This window comes from Melozone crissalis, unplaced genomic scaffold (assembly GCF_028551555.1).
Source record: "Melozone crissalis strain CALT ecotype California unplaced genomic scaffold, PUWL_Pcris_2 ptg000016l_1, whole genome shotgun sequence".
Taxonomy (NCBI): domain Eukaryota; kingdom Metazoa; phylum Chordata; class Aves; order Passeriformes; family Passerellidae; genus Melozone; species Melozone crissalis.
The window spans coordinates 5,784,395-5,805,514 of NW_026535794.1; the positions used below are offsets into that span (position 1 = coordinate 5,784,395).

A 21,120-nucleotide genomic window follows, 5' to 3' on the forward strand; every position below is an offset into this window, starting at 1 on the left:
ACATGTTGGATAAACAATCTCCAACAACATTCCAAAGCAGCAAAACACAGGAGAAGCAAATGAGATAATATTGTTTTCCTTTTCCCCTGAGGCTTTTCAGCTTCCCAGGAGAGAAATCCTGGCAAAGGGATTTTTCCAGAAAATATGACAGTGACAGAGGAGGCCAAGTCCAGCTGCTGCTTCAGGTCTGCTATTAATCTCTAACTTTGGGTGAAATGTAAGGAACGTCAGGTGGAATCTCTAAATTTATGTTAAATGTAATTGAAGTTAGCACTGGAGATGGATAGGAAAGCTGTGTGTGTAACTGTGCTAGAGACCCTTTATGGTGTCATTCTTGAGAGTGTTTAGGAGCTTAAGTCACATTGATTGCAATGCCATTCTCACTGAAAATCCAATTTGGCATCTATGTATTTCTTTAGAGGGCATAAATATATTTTAAAATCTACCCTTATTATTTGTCTGTTCATTTCTTATGAATGGAAAGTGCAGATATTTGTACAATGGAGGTGAACTTTACCCACCTTCATTGATACCTAAGGCTCAAACAGCTCACACTTCATAAAATTAATGTCAGATGGTTTAAAAGCTATTGGAGCTATGACAGACAGATGGCTTGGAGGGAACAAGAGATGACATTAATTTAATTTGTTCTGTACCTGATATCCCACTTTGAAGTGGGATAGTGGTGACAATTCAGAAGTCAGGAGGATTAATATATGTTTTATCTCTTTAACCTGACACGAAATTTCCTAATTTCATTTGTGGATGGTCTTCCTCACCATCTCTCATGTGCATCTTCCAATGAAATAAAACTTCCTGTGCCCAAAGCCTCCGAGACAGAGTTGAACTTTCTACAGCAACACTAATTACATTTTGAGCCTAATGAAGCAAAGCTCTGGACAAAAGACAGCAATTTTCCACCAGCACATCAGAGGTGGAGATCTGGTGTTCCACCATGAATTCTTTTCCCCCTTCCTCACATCACTGCCTGTTTTGAAAGAAGGTAACTTTAAAGATTAGGCAACAAACTGAAATTCAACAGAAAAAAAATAGAATTTTTCTCAGGATATTTCAGGACCACTTCTTCCCTTGAAAGTTTCTCTTCTCCCTCAACTTCTACTTCAAAGCTGCCAAGGATTAGATAAGAAAGAATTAACAAATTATTTTATTGATCCTGAGAGTATTTGTTATAGGGAAGGATCCAGCACCATGATCTTCTTTGTCAGAACTGTGCTCACATTTTTAATGCATTCTCTTGCTGGAGAGGCACCATCTCAAATTCCACCCAAAGGTCAGTTGGCTTTCCTTGGATTCACCTCATTTTAACCAGTGCTGACATCCTGAAAGTGAAGTAGTATCTGTAGTGATTGTATCATTCTTAGCTTCTCTCTTTAGTGTCTAATAATTAATCTATTGTATTTGCAAGGATCCCTGTGTCAGGGAGGAATGATGAACCTGACTCCATGTTCTCAGAAGGCTAATTTATTATTTTATGATAGTACATTATGTTAAAGAATACTAAACTAAACTACATTAAGGAATATAGGAAGGATACTTACACAATGCTAAAAAGATAATAATGAAAACTCCTCACTCTTTCCAGAGTCCTGATACAGCTTGGCACTGATTGGCCAAAGAGTGAAAACAACTCACAGCAGAATCCAATGAAACAATCACCTGTGGGTAAACAATCTCCAAACACATTCCACATGAGCACAACACAGGAGAAGCAAATGAGGTAAGAATTGTTTTCCTTTTTTTCAGAGACTTTTCAGCTTCCCAGGAGAAAAATCCCGAGTGAAGGAATTTTTCCAGAGAATATGAATACCACATTAATCCTTTTATTGTGCAGCCAATGCTTAATGCAGAGACAATATCTTCTTTCTGTCTTAAAAGTTCCTCAGCCAGAGTAATTCAGAAATATTGATCCTTTGGACCAGACTAATCATAAGATTACACTTTCTGTCCCTAAGCAAACCACATGGAGAAACAAGAGAAACCCTGGTTCCGTTTCAGGAGAGGGAGGACCCTCTAAAATTGCTGGAGTTCCTCCTTAGAGAGGTGGGCTCTTGCTTTCCCTCCCTGTTTTTGAAGGATAAGAAAACTTAGTTTTATGGGCAGAAGTGTACTATGCTATTAACTTCAAGGTCAGGGAATGAGCCCTATCCCATTTTTCTAGGAGAGCCTGCACAGCTGTAAAGACAAAGATCCCCCCCTCCCATCCTGCCCAATAGGGGCTTCAGCCAGAGAGGAGTTGCAGGTCTCAGGAGTGAGTGAATTTCCCAGGCTTCTGACTTATTTCTTGGTAAAATCATCATATGTATAAAATTATTATGAATCTCAGAATCCTAGACTGGTTTGGGTTGGAAGGGACCTTAGAGATCACTCGATTTCAAGCCCCTGCCATGGGCAGGGACACATTCCACTATCCCAGGTTGCTCTGAGTGCCATCCAGCTGACCTGAAACACTTCCAGGGATGAGGCAGCCACAGCTCCTCTGGATAATCTGTTCCAGTTCCTTATCATCCTCACAGTAAAGAATTTCATCCTAATATCTCACCTAAACCTGCCCCTTCTCAGTGTGAAGCCATTTCCCCTTGTCCCATCTCTCCATGCCCTTGTCCCAAGTTCCTCTCCTGCTCTCTTTAGGAACTGAGAGAGGCTCTAAATCTCCCTGGAGTCTTCTCCAGGCTGAGCAACCCCAGAACAATCATATACACCCTAAACGATATATATATATATATATGAATCTTATGCATTCACTGTCATTTTGCTTATATATGTGTAAATGTTCATGCACACACACATAAATTTACACACACGCACACACACACAGAGAGAAAGGTAACAACCACCAGGTCTCCAGTCTTACACTCAGCTTCAGTCATAGTTTTTTAGTTCACTTTATGTGGAAACCCAGGGCACTAGGAATATTTCTGCGTCTGCTCTGGGGTGCCCTGACCCCCAGGGCAGCACTGACTTGGACCCTCATTCATGGAGAAAGTTTCCCAGACTTCAAGATAGACCGGGATCCAAAAAAGTGTGAAATAGATTATAGAGAGTAGTCTAGGTGTATCACTTGGTGAGAAATTGAGGTTTTGGGGTTTTTAGTATGTTGTGGATGGCAGCAAGATGGAGGGCACAGGGAGTTGTCCTGGGTTTCGTCTTCATGCTTCTTCTTCCTCCTCCTCCATGGGTTTGGGTGGCATTTTGTAATTGGGCAGAAAAGTCCCCATTGGGGGCTCTGTGGGATCAGTTATTGGGTTAAAAGGGAAAATAATCCAGGTGTCAGTTCTTAATTGGATAGTTTAGTCTTAAAAGCCTTTGAAAGAAGAGATTGTTGGCCATTTTGTGCCTTCTAATGAAGAGCTGCCAAACTCCCAGTAGTGAGACTGTTTTACTGATAAGAAATAATAAACACCTGAGTCTGAACATGAACTAACATCTCAAGTGTCTTCAATCTAGACCCAGAGAAACTGACTACTGGTACCCCCATAACTTTATAGATCCACCCTTGTATTTTTTGCACCGTACCAAAGGACAGAATTGAAACTGAGATAATCAAAGAAAATACAAAGGCCAACACCTTTTTCAGACAATCTGTCGGAGTGCAGACACCCCCCAATGTGAGGTTAACATTTTCCTCCCTGTTTCCCACCCCCTTTTTCCATCCTCCCTCCCTGACTTTCTGCGAAAGCCTCTCAGAAACCCAGGGATGAAAGAGGATCAGGGAGAAACGCTCAGCTTGGAGCCTCCCCAGCTGAGCCTCCCCCAGGAGACCCTGTGCAATCACTTCAGCTCCTTCCATGGCTCTCACAGACACCTCCCTCAACACCCCCATGTACAAATAGAGCAGTTCCTGGAGGAACAGCATCTCCAGAGTGCTGAGGGATCGCTGCAAGGGGACACAGGGATGCTAAAGGCAGTGGGGAGGTTTTTACAACTATTTCTGGGGATCCAGCTGGGCTGAGATCATGCTCCTCTCGCACAGAAAGAAGTGACTCCTTGAACCTTCACTTAGAGGGATGGAAAATAATGTAAGTCCTGTGGTTTACTGCACTTTCTCTTCTTAGGGAAAAAAAAAAAAGGTGGTTTGTGGTAGACTCTTCTATAGGTTTCAGTCACCTTTTATTTGCCCAAAAAATCATTAAAAAACCTGAGCAGCAAATTTTTTCTTCCTGAGTGGCATGGAAAAAAGTGGAACTGGGGAGGAGTGGATATTTATTTATTCCTTTGCACAGGAGTTTCCCCTGTGTTTTTGACTTGTTATTTGGCTGAATTAAGTTAACTAGATCAAAAATAGAATCCTAGAAAGGTGAATAGGCATATGAGGAAGTTTTTTTCTGAGAATTAAAATTGCAGATATAGATATATATCTACAAACTTTAGATTTTCAAGGTATATTATTTATTTAAAAGCAAAGAAAGAAAAATTTCAATAACCTTAAGTTTTGTAACATTACTCTCTCTTACATAGGTTTATGCTTAGTAATATTGTTCTGATACAGACTCACATTTGGGTTTTGAGACTTAAGAATGGATCTTATTTTAAATAGATTTTTTTGTGTGTGTGTGAATAAGGCAGAATTGCATCTGTTTTATTTGTGGAATATGTTCTGTGCCTGGTGAATGCTTTTATCAGGATAAACTGAGGGGCAAATAAATCAATTAGTGAAACCTGGGAAAACTAGATGTTCTGGAGGTTCCTCCTATGGTACAGGTTTTCCATGTGTCAAAGGTTTTAATTTTTTTTTGTTGTATTACATTTTGGGTTTCTTTGTAACTATTTGGCTTGATTTGAGATTATTTTTCATATCTTCAAAAAAAAAGTTTTTTGAAATTTGAGTTTTCAAAATTTGAAAAGGGAAAATAGTGAATTTAATAAAGAAAAGTGAGGAACCTAATGACATTATGCATGTCCTTATTAAGTGACACTATTAAATGACATAAACTTATGCAAATGGTTTGTTCAGAAGTAACTTCTGATTAGATACATTTTAATATATTTAGAAAACTGTCAGACAAAAGACCATGTAATTTGAATATTTAATTAAATTATGGAACTAACCTTTGGCAATCCAAGTTAAAATTAAGATTGTGGATTCAAAATAATTTTTTTTTCAACACTTACAGTTAAAAGCATTTTTCACTGTGTTTTAGTGACAGATGAGGGGTGTTCTTTCATGGACCAGCTAAATTTTGTAATGGTCTTGGGAGAAATATTTCTATTGCATTTTGTCCTAAGACTTTTCCTCCATATATTTAGCTGCTGAGAGACCTTTTTGTACACAATGTACACAATTTAAGGAATGACAAAATGGCAAGTCTGTGATACTTTTGGTGCATTTACTCCTTTCTGTTAATGACAACAGTCCAAAATCCAAACCATGACTATCTACAGCTTTTGTCTGTTATAATAAAGTCATGTCAATATGAGTTATAAATTTATAGAACCATTAATCACATTAACCACTTTTGAAACACTGCTTACATGTGGAAAGGCAAAAAATCTGACTTATTTTTAGTGTGACCTGTAAGAACCTAAATCTCAAATGCAAAAAAACTTAAGTTAACAACTGCAATTGGATGTCCTTTAGCTCTTGGATGTTAGAGGCAGCAAGAGCATAGCTCTCATTCCTTAGTGGTGAAGACAACTCAGATTCCCCCTGTTTGCCTCAAATCTTGAGTATCCATAAAATCTGCAGATGGTTCAGTACAGCACTGTAGAAAATATATTATTAAAAATCAGTTTTCCCCCCTCCTGGCAGCCCAGTGTAACCTGCACAGGTTCTTCTTCCTTCCACTGTCCTCCTTGGGCAGGACCCTTTCAAGCTGGGTGAAGTGAATGAATTTCCCTTTCTCCTTCTCCTTCTCCTTCTCCTTTTCCTCCTCCTCTTGCCCACTTCAGAGTGATGAAAGTGAGTGATTCACACTGTCTGGTCACACTTCTTAAATCCCCCCCCAGGCCTGCTGATGTTTCTTGGTATGGCACTTGTAAATCAAGATATTTTCCATTTCATATTCAAGTTAGGAGAGGGCTGGGTCCTGTCCTGTTTCTTCTCTTTGTTCTGTAAAACCTCACACCTGAGGTTTATTTCCCTGCCATCTGATCAGCACCTGACCAGTTTCCTTGATAACAGCAGAGGAAAGAGAGAATCTCAATTAATTCCAATAAGAGATTATCTCAATTCTTTGTGCAGTTGCCACCATATAAAGCCACAGTTTAGAGGATCAGTGGATTCAGATACTATCACACTTTAACCACAAATACATGCAATTTTATGAGTTAACTTTCCTGTAAAACAGCTCCAACCACAGTCCTGAGCTGTGGGGGTTCTTCCTTGGGGTCTCCTCCACTCCCTGGGCTCCTCAGAGGCTGGAGAGATATTTCCAAATCCTGTTGGCTCATGGAGTTTCCAACCAATCTTTCCTTGTCTTCGGGTTACACCACTCTCCTTAGGGACACGGATGGGCAGGGAATGCCTGGATGATGATGACTCAGTGCAAACCACACTGCCACATTTGCTGTTGGCTTTTACAATCTTGTTCTGGCCACTTTTGGAGGCTTTTGTGCTTCTTGATGACCAACAGGTTGATTCCATGCTTTGGCTATTTCCTTGGGGACACCAAAGCTCCCAGTTCAAGTCCATGGGCTGATGTTAATGGCCAGGTGATTACACCTAACTCATCCTAACTCCAGCAGCAATGGGCTCATCCATGGTCATGAACAGCTTTTGAGCTCTTTTCTCCCAGGTTCACTCCTGTGCTGCCACAGAGTTTCTGTGCCTCCTCAGTGCTTGCAACTGGCCATTTGACAACTTGTCAATTGACTGCTCAAGCACTTACAGAAAGTGATCTCTGCACAGATTTAAATTATTTATGATGGCAAAGTAGCTGAAAATTAGTGCCCCCTTACCAGGCAAAAGAAAATGTGACTTAACGCTTCACTAATTGCTAAGAAGGCTCGTGCTGGAAGTAGCCATTAATGAGACAATTCAGTATTAGGCATTTTTATGTGTTCACAGTCTGCTGGTGACTAATGATGTTTGCCCACTCCTCCCACTGACTGTAGAATCACCAAGCTTTGGAAGTTTAGCAGGTGTCCATTAGTAGGGGCAGTGAGAAGAGTGGGTGTAATGGATGCAAAGAGTTGAATTTATCTCGTCTCACTTGAGGCATCTCAGGTCATCAGTTGTAGTCAACTCATGTCAGGATCTCTGCTGATCAGAGTGACCCTGAGAAACATTAGAAAGTCTCTTTTCCCAGCCCGGCACTTGAAGAAGGAGTCAGAGCTCTTCATTTCTCAGTCTCAAGGTTGTTCATTGTTTCTTATTTATAAAATTTTTTCTCCTGGCTTGCAGAGGTCAGCTCAGCAAGACAGTTCCAGGCACTCTGCCTGCCCCTGGGGCGGTTTTATGTCTTTATACTAAAAACTACGTGTACAATATTTACAATTACTTTCCAATACCTATCACCTATGTTAGACAGTGAGCTTCTACTCTAAACCAATCCAAAAGTGCCAACATCACAGCAGAACTTGGAGGCCAAGAAGAAGAAGAAGGAGAAAGGCAGGACATGGCCAGTTCCCTCCATCTTGCCTCCTGAACCCCCATACCAAAAACCCCAAAATCTACCTTTTTCACTCCATGACAGCTTCACTATTATTCTAGCTATATTGTCGAGGCTTGCAGATCTTCATCTAAGGTTGGTAATTTGCTCCATGGGTCATAATCAAACCCACAGGTGTTTTGGGCTCTGTGCCAGGGTCTCTGAGCCCCCTGGCAGGGGTCTTGGCCATTCTGGATGGACAGAGGGTTGTTCTGGCACTTCTTTCCTGAAGTAAATGTGGAAAGGGGTCTTAGCAGGCAATGTGAGAGCTTATGGAGGTGTAGCTGTGTAACTCCAAGGTGTCTGCACTGAGGTGAAATGAATCCCACACAGAGGGGCTTTCTGGATGGATGCTAACTGGCTTTTTCAGGTGAATTATTTTGTTAATTTCCACACTGTTTGCTACCTTCATTCCCCAGCCCAGAACAGTAAATCCCAGTAAAAAGAGTGGGGATTTGTCTCACACTAGTGAGAAAAATTTGTTGCATTTTTTTGGCACTCTCCATGTGTCTGTGTTACTCTCTGTGTTTACTCATCATCAGCGGCTCTGAATTCACAATTTTGCTGATTTCAAGGAGGATGTAGGGTCTGCCTCCCTTGGCAATCTCAGTGGAGCTGCACAGGATGGTGGAAATCAGACCTGGGAGAAGTTCCTTGCAGGCTGCAATGGAGGAGCAACTAAATGGGCTGAAGAAGGGGTAATGTGTGCTCTCCTTATAGAGAAGCATTTTTTGGGTTGCCTTTTGCCTTTCAAATAAAAGACAGACTGAGAGAGCTGAGGCTGTTCAGCCTGGAGAACAGAAGGCTCCAGGGAGTCCTCAGAGCTCCTTCTGGTGCCTAAAAGGGCTCCAGGAGAGCTGGAGAGGGAATGGAGACAAGAGCATGGAGTGACAGGACTATGGATTGAAACTGACAGAGATTTAAACTGGATATTAGGGAGAAATTCTTTCCTATGAGGGTAGTGGGCCCTGGCACAGGGTGCCCAGAGAAGCTGTGGCTGCCCCATCCCTGGGAGTGTCCAGGGCCAGGTTGGACAGGGCTTGGAGCAATCTGGGATAGTGGAACATGTCCCAGCCCATAGCAGGGGACTGGAACTGGATAATCTTAAGGATCCCTTCCAACCCAAACCATTCAATTATTCTATGAACACAGTATTTTCTTTCTTTTTTTATCATGACAGTTTTGTATAGTGGGAAGAGGCATGAATTAAAACAAGGGGGATCCAAATGGGTTGAGACAATCAAGTATTGGAACAGGTCACTCAAAGAGGCTGTGCCAACTCTGTTCCTGGAGATTTGTCTGGGTAAAGCCCTGAGCTTGTGATTTACCCATTTTGAGGAACCTTCTAAGTTCCCTTTCAACCCAAATTATTCTCTGATTAAAAAGTTACACATGTTAAGATACAAGTGTTATCTTAATATGTTAAATATCTTAAGAGCCATTAAGAAAATGTCAGTTTGGTTTCATTAAATCATCTGCCTAAAAACACAGAAATGTTTTTGGGGAAAGAGTAGAACAGTTCTACAGAAACTTTGATCTGCTATTACTTACTTTTTTTATTTATTTAGTTCTAGAAAAATTTGACTTCTCCTCTGGAAATTCAGGTGTGGAAAGATGCAACACAGCCCAAGTGAAGCATAGTGAAACAATCTGCCAAATTAAAAAAATCAAACAAATGGAAAGAAATAGGGTAATCCTGGCCACTCTGATCATACTAATTATTTTGGTAATGCTCAGAATTGCCCATGGATGAAAAGTGCAGTTTTAGCCTTTTGCTCCATGGCTTGCAGCTGTTCTCATGGAAATTCTGCTGCTGACATGTGAAACAACAAGCTCAAGGCTTGATTTCCTTCCCTTAATGTTTGAAAAATTAATTTTTTCCATAATTGTTTGAAGCAATTTATAAAATCACCAGGAAAGATCTCCCTGCCTGCTCTCCAGCTCTGGCAAAGGACTCCAGGCTCTGTGTGCCCTCCTGCTTCCTTCCAATTCCCCATCCTTGGCTTTAGCCAGCAACCTCTTGTTTTCCTAGAATCTCCTCTGCCCTGGAATAGTCTTGAGGGAAAATAATCAAAGTTTATTTTCTGGAAGGTTACAAGATGGTTTCTTGGAAGGGAAGACATAAAACCGCAATGAAATCTGCAACAAACACAGAATTTTAATGGCGAACTTTTGAGATCAGGTAAACTTTTATGGAAGTGGAGGGATGGGTATGTTTGTAAAATTTGGCACGAAGCCTAATAAAGTAATTACTGTATTCCCTCTGTGCATTGCACAGAAATTGCATCTTTTCATGCATCATTCACAGCTCCCATTACTGATACCACAACATCTGAATTACTCTGAGCATCAACAAAACAAACACCACTTTGTCCAGATGAAGGTTTGAAATCTTGTGAGTGAATGTTTTAGTTTTTGTTTTTGCTGTAATACTACACAGAGCTTCCAGACTGTTAACTTGATATTGAAAAGTATGGAACAATGAGTACTCTTGCCTGGCTGTCCTTTTTCTCTTCCAGAAATGATGTTAATTTGTGCTGGGAGCAAGGGTTACTTCTTGTATTCATATTCATAATTTCGTGTACTGCTTTAATGGGAGAGGCAGGCAGACTGCAAAGATGGAGCAATTTCACTGCAGTTAGTTTGGCACTGGCCTCCAGCTGTTGTTCTCACAGCCATGGTTTCCTACAGCTCAGCAATGTGAGGTCAGCTGAAATCATGTTGTATCTGGGGAGAAAGGAAAAGGCATTGCATGACAGGGGAAGGTACAGGCAGTCAGCACATAGAGAAAAATTGTTTACAAAGTAAAACAAAGCCTCTTGGTTCAGGCTGTGCTTTCCTGGGGTGTTCCATGTAGTGTCTGGAAAAGAAAGGTGGAAGAATAAGTTGTCAGGCAGGAGAAGTTAAATTTCAAGATTAAGTACTCACTGCTGTTGTGGAGTGAGATTTGAAGCACACCTGAAGGGGTGGTGGCAGCTTTTGAATGAAAAATCCTGGCTGTGTGCCTCTAAGGTGATCTTCTGTGCCTGCTCAGCACAGGGAGAGCCCTCAGCCAGGTGGGATCATTGCACAGTGGGGCTGCACTGGCTCAGGAGGTCCCTGACCCTTCACTGAATTAACAACGTCCACCCAGAGGTCAGAATCAAAGAAAATATTTTGGAGAAATTTCCGTGCAGGGCATGAACTCAGGTTGTGTTTAGTGGATGGATTCTATCCAAAACCTGGCCAGATTTCTTAATCAAAAATGCAAAGTGTTTTTCTAGCCTATTCTCAATATTTTTGTTCTGAGAGGAAGGCATAAAATATAAACTTTGTCAGATCAAGCATTTCTATGCTCCATGCTCTGTGGGTCACAAATTAAATCCTCTTGGCTGCTGCTCGTTCCTGTGCTGGCTCCACCAGGATGGACTTTCCATCTGAGTATTCCCATCTGCACTAGTTAATTTAATACTTGATTCTTCTGTTGTTGACAACTTCCACACGTTTGATGTTGCAGTTGGATGGGTTTTACTGTCCCATTTTGAAATATTGGGCTGAACCAGAGTAGGGTTTTGTTTTTTTGTCCTGAGCAGCTGAAGAGCATTTAGGATTATGTGTATCTTATATGAGGTACTCCAAATACACTCTTAAGTTTATAGAGGTTTGCTCACATCCTATCTGTGCAAATAATTCAAAAAAATACTGAGCAGGCATCTCACTGAAAAAGGTATTTATCATATATTTTCTTCTTTTCCTTTGTAGAACCTGGTGGCTTAGAAAGTTGATTTTCTTTACTATGCATGGGCTAACAGTTGTTTCATTTCCATGACTTGCCTGTTTTGGAGTTCCTTGACTTCCTTTTTACCTGTTTCTATTATTTGGACAGAATTAGTGACAGGAAGAGGAGCATGAAAAATGGCTGAATTCTTGGGGCTTGGTACCAACAACTTCCGCAGGTTCACTCAGGAATCCTTGGCAGCCATCAAAAAGAGAATTGCTGCCAAAAAGAAATGTCCAAAAAATACCACAGAGCAGAAACCTGAGGAGAAGGCTCGTCCTCAGCTTGACCTCAAAGCTTTCCAGAAGTTGCCAGCTCTCTATGGAAATCCTCCTCCAGAGCTCATTGGGGAACCACTGGAGGATGTCGACCCGTACTACAAAGATCATAAGGTTAGAGCCAACCAAGATACTTGGATTTTATTTTTAATTAATTTAATTTAATTTATTGCATTGCCAAAAGTTTCTGTGGAAAATCTGTCAAAGAGCTCTGCCTACATCCCTTTATACAAATTTTCATCCCATTCTAGGTTAAACAATGCATGCAGTTGGCACAGCTGAGTGATGTGCTGTAATCTTTTTTTAAAAAAAGCTGAACTTTAAATTTTTAGAATGAAGTAATGTGAAATCAATTAAGTTTTGAATCAGAATAGAAGCAGAAAAAATAAACTGGATAAAGGAAGAAAAGGGGGTTTGGAGAGAAATTATAATAATTAGGAGTTCTAGTAATTTTGTACATAATTTTGTACATGATTTTGTACATTTTCATAAGTTCCATAGTTTTGAACAATGTGTTTCACTCCATCTCAATACTTTTGTTCCCCTTACACATACAATAAATGATACTTAAGCATAAAGATTATTTTAATATGATTGCTGATGAGTCTTTACAACCTCCTGACTCAAGCTCCATATTCCAGTTGTGACATACTGAAGAATATGGTTTTCAATAACAAACAGAGAAATGGAAACTAATCCATTGGGAATTATGCTTTTTGCTTGAGAGGATGTTAAACATTGAACTAATTTCTACAGTCCAAGAGCTAGAGGATCACTGTCAACAATAGAAAATAATGAAAAAGGCTGCAGTTCTTCATTGCACCTCTTGTATACCTTGACTCAATGAGGGTTTTGTTCTATTTTAAGAGAATAATCATTAGCAAGATTAGTTTTGTGCACAGCTCTTTGCAAATCACAAGGTTGAAAAAAGAAATTTATGCTAAGGAATAATTTGCAGCCTGAGAGCTGAAGTTTCTAAGGAAAGGATAGCAAATGTATTCACCCTTTCCAGTTAACCAGACTAAAGTGAAATTCAAGCTCTTGCTCATGACTGACACAACAGGATATAGCACAAATATAAGTTTTGTGTTCAACTTCCTGACAAATTCTTGTTTGTTTTTTTTAAAAAGGTTTTCATAGTGCTAAACAAACAGAAAATAATCTACAGATTTACTGCTACACGTGCCCTGTGGATCTTCAGTCCCTTCCACCCAGTACGAAGAAGAACAATTAAAATTTTAGTACATTCATATCCTTTTATTGGCTTTATTCACTCTTTTTGATTATAAAACCCTACATAATCCTGTGCTTTTGTATTTTACAGCATTGAGTTAATCTGGTCTTTTCCTCACTACAGATAGATTCTAATTATGAATCACCTTAGATAATATTAGGTGATTATTATTAGCTGTTATTAGGTGATTTTGGTGCTTTTGTGATGCACAGAAATAAGTTTTGTGAGTATTTGGCTTATTAAGCAAGATTTTCTACAGATTTGTGTTTTCAGCTCTGATATTGACTTCTTGATGTGTCATAAACAAGTATCTCATTCTGAAGCCTTTTCCAGTGAGAAGATTGATAAGATCTCTATCCTCTTTTTCATCTTCTGCTTACCTGAATGTGGGAATTAAATTCAACTCATGTGCCAAAGCTGATCAACCATTGACCAGTTTTGAGAGAAAAGGCTGAGTTAGGCAAGCACACACAGGAAACAAAACCCATATAAACTTAGTTTATCTGGGAAATAAGATTCAAAAAGTGTACATGCGGTATAAGAAAGTAAATATTTCCCAAATGTTGTTGCAGGGAATGCCTTGGGAATATAAAGGTAATATACATCCCATCTCATATATCAAATTTAGGGGGTTGGAATCACAAGGGTATTGCTCCAGTTTGGCATGGGGAAGGACACCTGAGCTGTGGCTTCAGACTGAACTAGACCCAGAGTGGAGTCTGTGATGTCCCTGTGTGGATTTCAGATTTCCAGCCATCTGTGGTGTGAGGTAACCCCAATGGCCCCAGATCATGTGTAGCCATGATATTTTCCGAAAAATCCTTTCCTTAGGATTTTTCCTCCTGAGAAACTGAGAGACCTCAGGAACAAAATGTAAACAATGGTTATCTGCTGCTGTGGAATGCAACAGGTGCATCTGTGATTAATCTCATGTTGGTTGTTTCTAATTAATGGCCAATCACAGTCAGCTGGCTCAGACTCTCTGTCCGAAACACAAGTTTTTGTTATTCATTCTTTCTTTTCTATTCTTAGCTAGCCTTCTGATGAAATCCTTTCTTCTATTCTTTAATATAGTTTTAATATAATATATATCATAAAATAATAAATCAAACCTTCTGAAACATGGAGTCAGATCCTCATCTCTTCCCTCATCCTCAGACCCCTGTGAACATGGTCACAGTCATGTCCTTGAGCTTTGGTGTCCGCATATGAGGTCGCTGCCCAAGCTCCTGTTCTCTGGGCCAGCAGGTCCCAGGCAGCACCTGGGGAGCCCCTGGAGTTGGCTAAACATGGGCATCACAATATAAAAACCCCATTAATCTATTAGAGAGCATCCAACGGAGGGCAGTGAAGATGGTGAATGGTCTGGAGGGGAAGCCATGTGAGGAGTGGCTAAGGGCACTTGGTCCGTTCAGCCTGGAGAAGAGGAGATTGAGGGGAGACTCACTGTGGTCTTCAGCTTCCTTGTGAGGGGCAGTGGAGGAGCAGACCCTGATGTTATTGCTTTGGTGAACAATGACAGGACTTGAGGAAACAGCTGGAGCCAAGTCAGAGGAGGTTTAGGTTGGATGTCAGGAAAAGGTTCTTCACTCAGGGGTGGCTGGGCACTGAACAGGCTCCCCAAGAGCGTGGTCACAGCACCAGCCTGAAGCAATGCTCTCAAGCACATGATGTGACTCTTGGGATACCCCGAAAAGGGCCAAGATTTGGCCTTGATGATCCTGATGGGTCCCCTCAAACTCAGCATATCCTGTGATTCTATGATCTAGAGCTGTTTGAGACTCCTGCAATCACACTGTCAGATTTCATGCTGTCCTTTGGAAGAGCTCTGTCAGGTCGGAGGTAGGTTTGGGCTCCACCTGTGTGATTTGGGCAAGTGTTTAACTTGTATGCCAACAAATGAAACTAAAATTGCATCCTTCCACCCAATCCTAAAGTAGTTGAGGGTCCTTTTTCCAGGCTGGAAACGCTTAGAGCAGCAGATCTGTAATCAATACAGAAATCCCTGAATAACAGCAATAGTGTGTTGTCATCTAGCATGGCTCAAAATCACTGAATACCCATGCATGCTGTTCTTACAAGTGCTTTAAACAAAAAGCCAGATAATATCAGCCAGTGGCTGATGCAATGTTTAGTCACATTTCTGAATCCATGTCATATTCTTTGCCTTCACTCCCATGACTTACATGGTTCACCTGGTTTATCATGTGCACCATCATAACTAATTGTGTATTCATGGCTCTCTCTGAGTCATATAAGTCTTCATCACCTTCATGGAGCAGATATGTTGAGTAAGTATCTGTGGGTATGTATGCTTTTTATTTATGTAGCTGTACTGAGTTATTGAGACTTGACACTTTCATTTGAGATAATTTGTGGGAGATTTAAAGGGAAAGTTGCTTGTCTTAAGGGGGTTTTTAAATTTAGATTTTATTTGAGGAAGTAGCTTTGTCTTTAAGCCTAATATATACAATAATTTTGGTGTTATAGGAGAGAATAAGTGCTGATTAGGTCCAACTGTTGAACTGGCTTCATGTCTGTTCTGCTGCTCCAGTTTTCCCAATTTCTGAAGTTACTCAGTAATTATTTTCTCTCTATCAAGATGTATTTCCTGCTGTTACTGAAGCTGATTGAGCACATGGGAGTTGCTGTCTTCCAAAATTCTGGCTAATTATATTGAAATCCTGAATTTTGCTCTAATAAAATGTTCTGTCAGAAGCACTTGGCCCGCAGAGTGCTGTTAGAATGGAAAGCTTTTATCTTTGGTGCTGCCAACACCTGCAATGTTAAATCACAATAAATCCATGTTTTGCAGTCAGTCTTGAAATGTATAATGCCATGGATTTGTTGGTCTTGGGGCTTTTTTAGAGACTATTTCAGCTGTCACTTTTTCACTTTGGCAAAAATACTAGAATATAAATACTGATGATTCTAAAACCTAACATGAAGGAGAAGATTCCCAAATACTTAGTATTAAAAACATGTTTAAAAGTATTTTTTTACTATATCATATTAAATGACACTGAAACAGCTTGGAATGGCAAACTGTCATGCAAGCAGGAACAAAACTCTGCATGGTATTAAAACACCAGAAGATGCAGAGGTGCCACTCTACCTATGAGAGAGTTAAAGGTTGGATCAGAGTTGTATCTGCTGTTGACATCAGCTACCATTCAAATGCATTTCAAGAATAATTTCAGAATACTTCTTTCCAAATAAAAAGGGAAGCATTACATCCATATAATTTCTTAGTGCATTTGCTGACTACCAAATGAAAGCCTTTTGAATTCTGTAGGGATATCAGTGCCTCCTTGAAATTATAAGTGCACTCAGTTAAGTCCAGAAGAGCTTTTACTGATAATTTTCCATTAATAAGAATAATTGCCATCTTAAATTGAAAACCCTCTACTCTTGTATTCCTCTAAGTGTTTTTAATATTCTACACAGAAATGGTTGCTGTGTGCCCAAAGGAAAAAACACAGCATATCACACGTTCACTTGGCCACTTGAAAGTGGAGGAAGATAGAAATTTGGATCTTTATTTTACCCAGTAACTGTGAGTCTGGTGTTTCTGAAATTGTGGAGTTTCACAGGAAGAATTTGGAAAAAATTGTTGAATGCCAAAAAGTGTGTTATGGGTTGCACATCAATAGTCATGTCCAGGTTGCAGTCAGCTACTGTTTCCAGCTTCATGTGACCCAGATACTGATGGAATACACTGAAATACATCAGAAATCTGTTTGTTCTCTCCAGCACTGTCTCAGTTTGCTGGCCCAAACATTAAATAGTCTGACTGTGCCTCTTCTGTTGAGTTCTAACACTGCTCTTTCCATTTGGCTCTTTTCTCCCCTCCTTAGATATACTTTCACTGGCATTTACACTTTTGAATCATTGATAAAAATATTGGCAAGAGGATTCTGTCTAAATGAATTCACTTTCCTCCGGGATCCCTGGAACTGGTTGGATTTCTCCGTTATTGTCATGGCGTAAGTGGGAACAAATAAAATATGGATTACCTGCCTCCTCTCTCTGTGCCAGAAATTCTCACTGCTGTGGTGCAAAAGGCTGTCTGTGATTTAAAAACCAGCCCATGGCTCCTAATTGCACCTGAAACTGTCTAAAACATCGACTTTTCCCCTCATTTAGCACTCCCTGTATTACAATAATCTTTTAGTCTTTCAAGAAGGGAACAGAGCTGTGCAGAGCAAGATATTCCCAGTGGTGGGCATCTGTGAAGGGATGTGTTGAGACTGGTGAAATGCAAGAGCTGGGTAAAAATACAGACTTGCTGACCCCATGAATGAAAATACAATTTTGCAGTTAAGGTGATGGGTATAGACACCAGGATAGTGGATTAAATTATGGCTCCATCTCCAAAAATCGTAGTTAAAACCTGATTTTCTGGTAATTAGCAAGCTTCTATATCCTGGTTAAATGCAGCTACAGAAGGGAGATCAAAACAGCTCAGCCAGCATTTGTAAATTCATAATATTGAGTGGTACCTTTGTATTTTAAATGAATGATGTCCAAAGATGCTCACACAAAAGCAGCTGTGCACAAGCCAGGAGCCACCTCAGAGGGAAACTAATAATGAAGAAATACGTTTTGATTTTATAAGTCTTCAGACAAATCCTTGATATGTAGCTTTTTAATGCTTAAAACATGCTTGGAAAGATTGACATCCAGGAATGACCACTGTAAATAACTGCCCTGTTAACTCTTTTCAAGCACTTGGTATTTCACATCTGCTCTTTACAGGTATGTGGGAATAGTCAATGAACGGTGGAATGTGTCAGTCCTCCGGACTTTCAGGGTTCTCAGGGCTTTAAAAACCATTTCAATAGTCCCAGGTAAGAAATCTTACTTGCTGAGTACTTTCTCCTATTTACAACTCATTCTTTGCTTCATTCAAAATTTTGGCTTTTGCCTGTATTTTTTTTTCCTGTGTCTTTCATAAGTTGCAGACATAGCTGAATTTGTGCACACAAAAAGTGTCTCAGTTAATCTGTCCCAGCCAAAATAAATCAAGTGTTAGAAAGAATATCAAACATAGTTTGTTTTCATTATGCTTTTATAGATACTGTTCAGAGTTTATAATGTCAGTTTTACAGAATGTGTGTGTTGTGGTTCCACAGAAATAATTCTGCATACTGACGACTCTTTACTACTAATTATTTTACATCATCAATCCCTGTCAGGAGAAGTTCAGATTGGATATAATCTTCAGAAATTACCAGTGTTGGAAGTATAATTTGAATTAGGCATATTACTTTTCAGGGATAAAGAAAACTGATGATCTCTGGTTCGCTATCTTTGCATGAATATTTTTCAGGGATTAGAGGAACATCTTAAAATTGTAGGGTCAAAGAAAGGAGGAAAAAATATTTCTTTCATATTAGTCACTCTCACCCTAAATATACTTGTATAGCGAATATATTTGCCACATATTATCCTGTAATTCTTATACTTTGGCTTTTATACATTGTTTTAAATCTGATCAAGTATGATATCTGAATCTCAGTTTTTCATCCTGTTTTTCCTTTTTATATTGTTTTTTTAGGGCTCAAGATCATTGTAGGGGCCCTTATCCAGTCTGTTAAGAAGCTTGCTGATGTGATGATCCTGACCGTTTTCTGCCTGAGTGTTTTTGCCCTCATAGGCCTCCAGCTTTTTAAGGGCAATCTCAGGCAAAAGTGTATCAGGAACACTACAGAGTTTTATAATAAAACATGGAACAGTTATGAAGAGTTTATTAATGATTCAGGTAATTTTGTCCCCCTAATTCTTCTTTAGATGATGCTATAGACACCTATGCACACATGTATAATCACTGCTGTGAATTAGGATGTTTTGGTTGATGTTTTGATGAGTAACTACCTGCTAATGGCCTTCTGATTGCCAGAGCAGCTTACAGACATCCAGGAATGCATTCCTTCCCTTCATTATAAGAAAAAAGCACTCCCAAATTTTCCAGTAACATCCAGATCTGTTTCCCTGAATGATATGACAATAACTGAAACATGCATTAGCTCGTTCTCTGTTGTAATTCCCCAAAGTTCACCTTTTACTACAGGCTGAAGAGCCCATGCGTCTTCATTTTCCTGCTCAGTGAGAACTGCTCCTCAGCTCTAAAACAGAGGAATTTGTTGAAAAGTCAAATTGCTTACTTCTTGACATCAAATATATCTTATTTTATGTCTTATATAAGATATCTACAATACATATGTTTCACGTTCACACCTTGGCTGAGGCTGGTGATGGAACCATGGAGCAGAGATCTGAAAATGCATCAAAGCATTCCCAGAGGAACACCTATAATATGCAATTCAGAATAGCAAAGCAAAGCCTTGTGTTAAAGGAGAAAACTCAATATATGTGAAAAAACCAGACTGAAAATAATCAATGTCTGTGCCAGAAATATGAAGAAAGCTTCATCACTGAAGAAAATCTCTCCCAGTGAGTTCAGAGACAGCAGCAAATGTACAGGAAGAAAAAAATTTTCCCAGGAGAACTCTGGAAATATATGAAAAGTCACCCAGAATTGCTGTTTGTCCACACTCTGTGTGGGAGATTTGTTCAGACAGGATTTTTTCAATAACTTCACAATCCAGGAGAAAAAAGTGTAGAAAAGATTTTTGAGGAAAACCATTTTTTTTCCTTGTTCCTACCAAAAGACCACACATAAAACCCAAGTAATTTACATGTACAGAATGCTGTAAAAATCATAATTGAAAGCAAACTTGAACAGGAATCAATCAGTGACTAGAACACCACAGCAGAGACCATGAATGAGACAAAGTTGGGCTAAAAATGCTGATTTTCTGTGCTAAAGAACAAGAAGCAAAAGTATCTATTTTTTAGTATATGCAGAACATTGAAGCTGTATAAACACAATGATATGGAGAAAACAGCTCTAGAAATATAAAATCTGTGTTGCTTCACAACCTTTGTGTTGTTCAAACCCTATGCCAAAAGGAATAGGAGAGCCTAGACAGGTTTAATGCTTGGTAGATGCCTTTCCTACAGGATTTAGGATGTACAGTCCTATAAGCCAAATTTTCTATAGAACTTTTTTAATATATTTTTATGGGCTGCCTTCTTCCTGGTTTTGTGGGAAGTTCCCATCTCCCACATGGAGGACTAAATGTTATTGTGATTCAATCACTGAATCTTTTTTAAAAAACTTTTTTTTACAGTTTGCAGGAGTGGAGCTGAGCAAAATTCCAGTAGAAAGTAGCCCCAATAGGGATTAATTCCTTTATGGGGTATTTACATGGTATGGCCAGAGCTGATATCAAAGGCTCCTGGTGTTTCTGAATCAAGCTGACTTATCTGATGTTCATAGGAGAGGCTTGAGAAGCACCAGGGACATGTGAGACCTCCTTTACATCTGGGATAATAAATCCACACCTTAATGGAGATAATTGGCTATTAGCTAAAGCTTTTACTTTGATAAGAGAGTAACTAATGCTAAGAGAAAGAGGGGAAGAGTTCAAAAAGGGCACAGCTCCAGCATCCTAATGGATAAATCTACATTTCTCAGCTAAGCAGGGCTAGGAGCTGCCTTTTGGCTCTGCAGTGGTGGATATTCACACAACCAAACACTCTTTCTTCCCCCTCAGAACTGGGCTTTTTTACTGCTCATTGGAAACAGAGCTGGGTCTATTCTACTCCTAGCAATGTTTGCACACATTCTTGGAGAGGGGTAATTGCTGCAGGCCAGAACTCTGCCAGTTTGTGCCAACATTTAAAAATACTGGAAAATATTTTAGCAAAATATCAGAAAATATTTTAGCAAATATTGGATGGGTTTAACATTTCTATTAGATGTTTGGGAGAAATTCTTTATTGAGAGAGTGGTGAGGTCCTGGCACAGGGTGCCCAGAGAAGCTGTGGCTGCCCCTGGATCCCTGAAGTGTCCCAGACCAGGTTGGACAGGGCTTGGAGCAGCCTGGGACAGTGAAAGGTGTTCCTGTCATGGCAGGGATTGGAATGAGATGAGTTTTACATTCCCTTCCAACCTGAACCACTCCTGGATTCTGTGACTGCATTTGAGCCTATGTCTTCCAATTCTTCATTTTCTTTATACAGATATAGCCAAAGTGATAATAACTGTAAAAATTCTGCATTAAAGGAGTGCCTTCAGTCTGAAAGTCATGCATACACATATTCATGTTTATAAATGAGGCCAGGGCATCCTGCAATCTGGTGCAGTTAATGTGAGCATGGGAAACCTGTGCTCTC

At 39.8% G+C, this 21,120-nt stretch overlaps 1 protein-coding gene across 1 annotated transcript in view; it reads left to right on the top strand.

Moving 5' to 3' along the window:
• Positions 1 to 11,501: 11,501 nt before the first annotated feature.
• The window catches only part of LOC128935119 (sodium channel protein type 4 subunit alpha B-like), a 33,495-nt gene continuing 23,876 nt past the window's right edge, over positions 11,502 to 21,120 (top strand). The window contains exons 1-6 of the mRNA XM_054273147.1: positions 11,502 to 11,756; positions 12,773 to 12,891; positions 15,063 to 15,167; positions 16,734 to 16,862; positions 17,635 to 17,726; positions 18,437 to 18,640. Of these exons, the coding sequence (XP_054129122.1) occupies positions 11,502 to 11,756; positions 12,773 to 12,891; positions 15,063 to 15,167; positions 16,734 to 16,862; positions 17,635 to 17,726; positions 18,437 to 18,640 (904 nt within the window). The remainder of the gene's footprint in view (positions 11,757 to 12,772; positions 12,892 to 15,062; positions 15,168 to 16,733; positions 16,863 to 17,634; positions 17,727 to 18,436; positions 18,641 to 21,120) is intronic.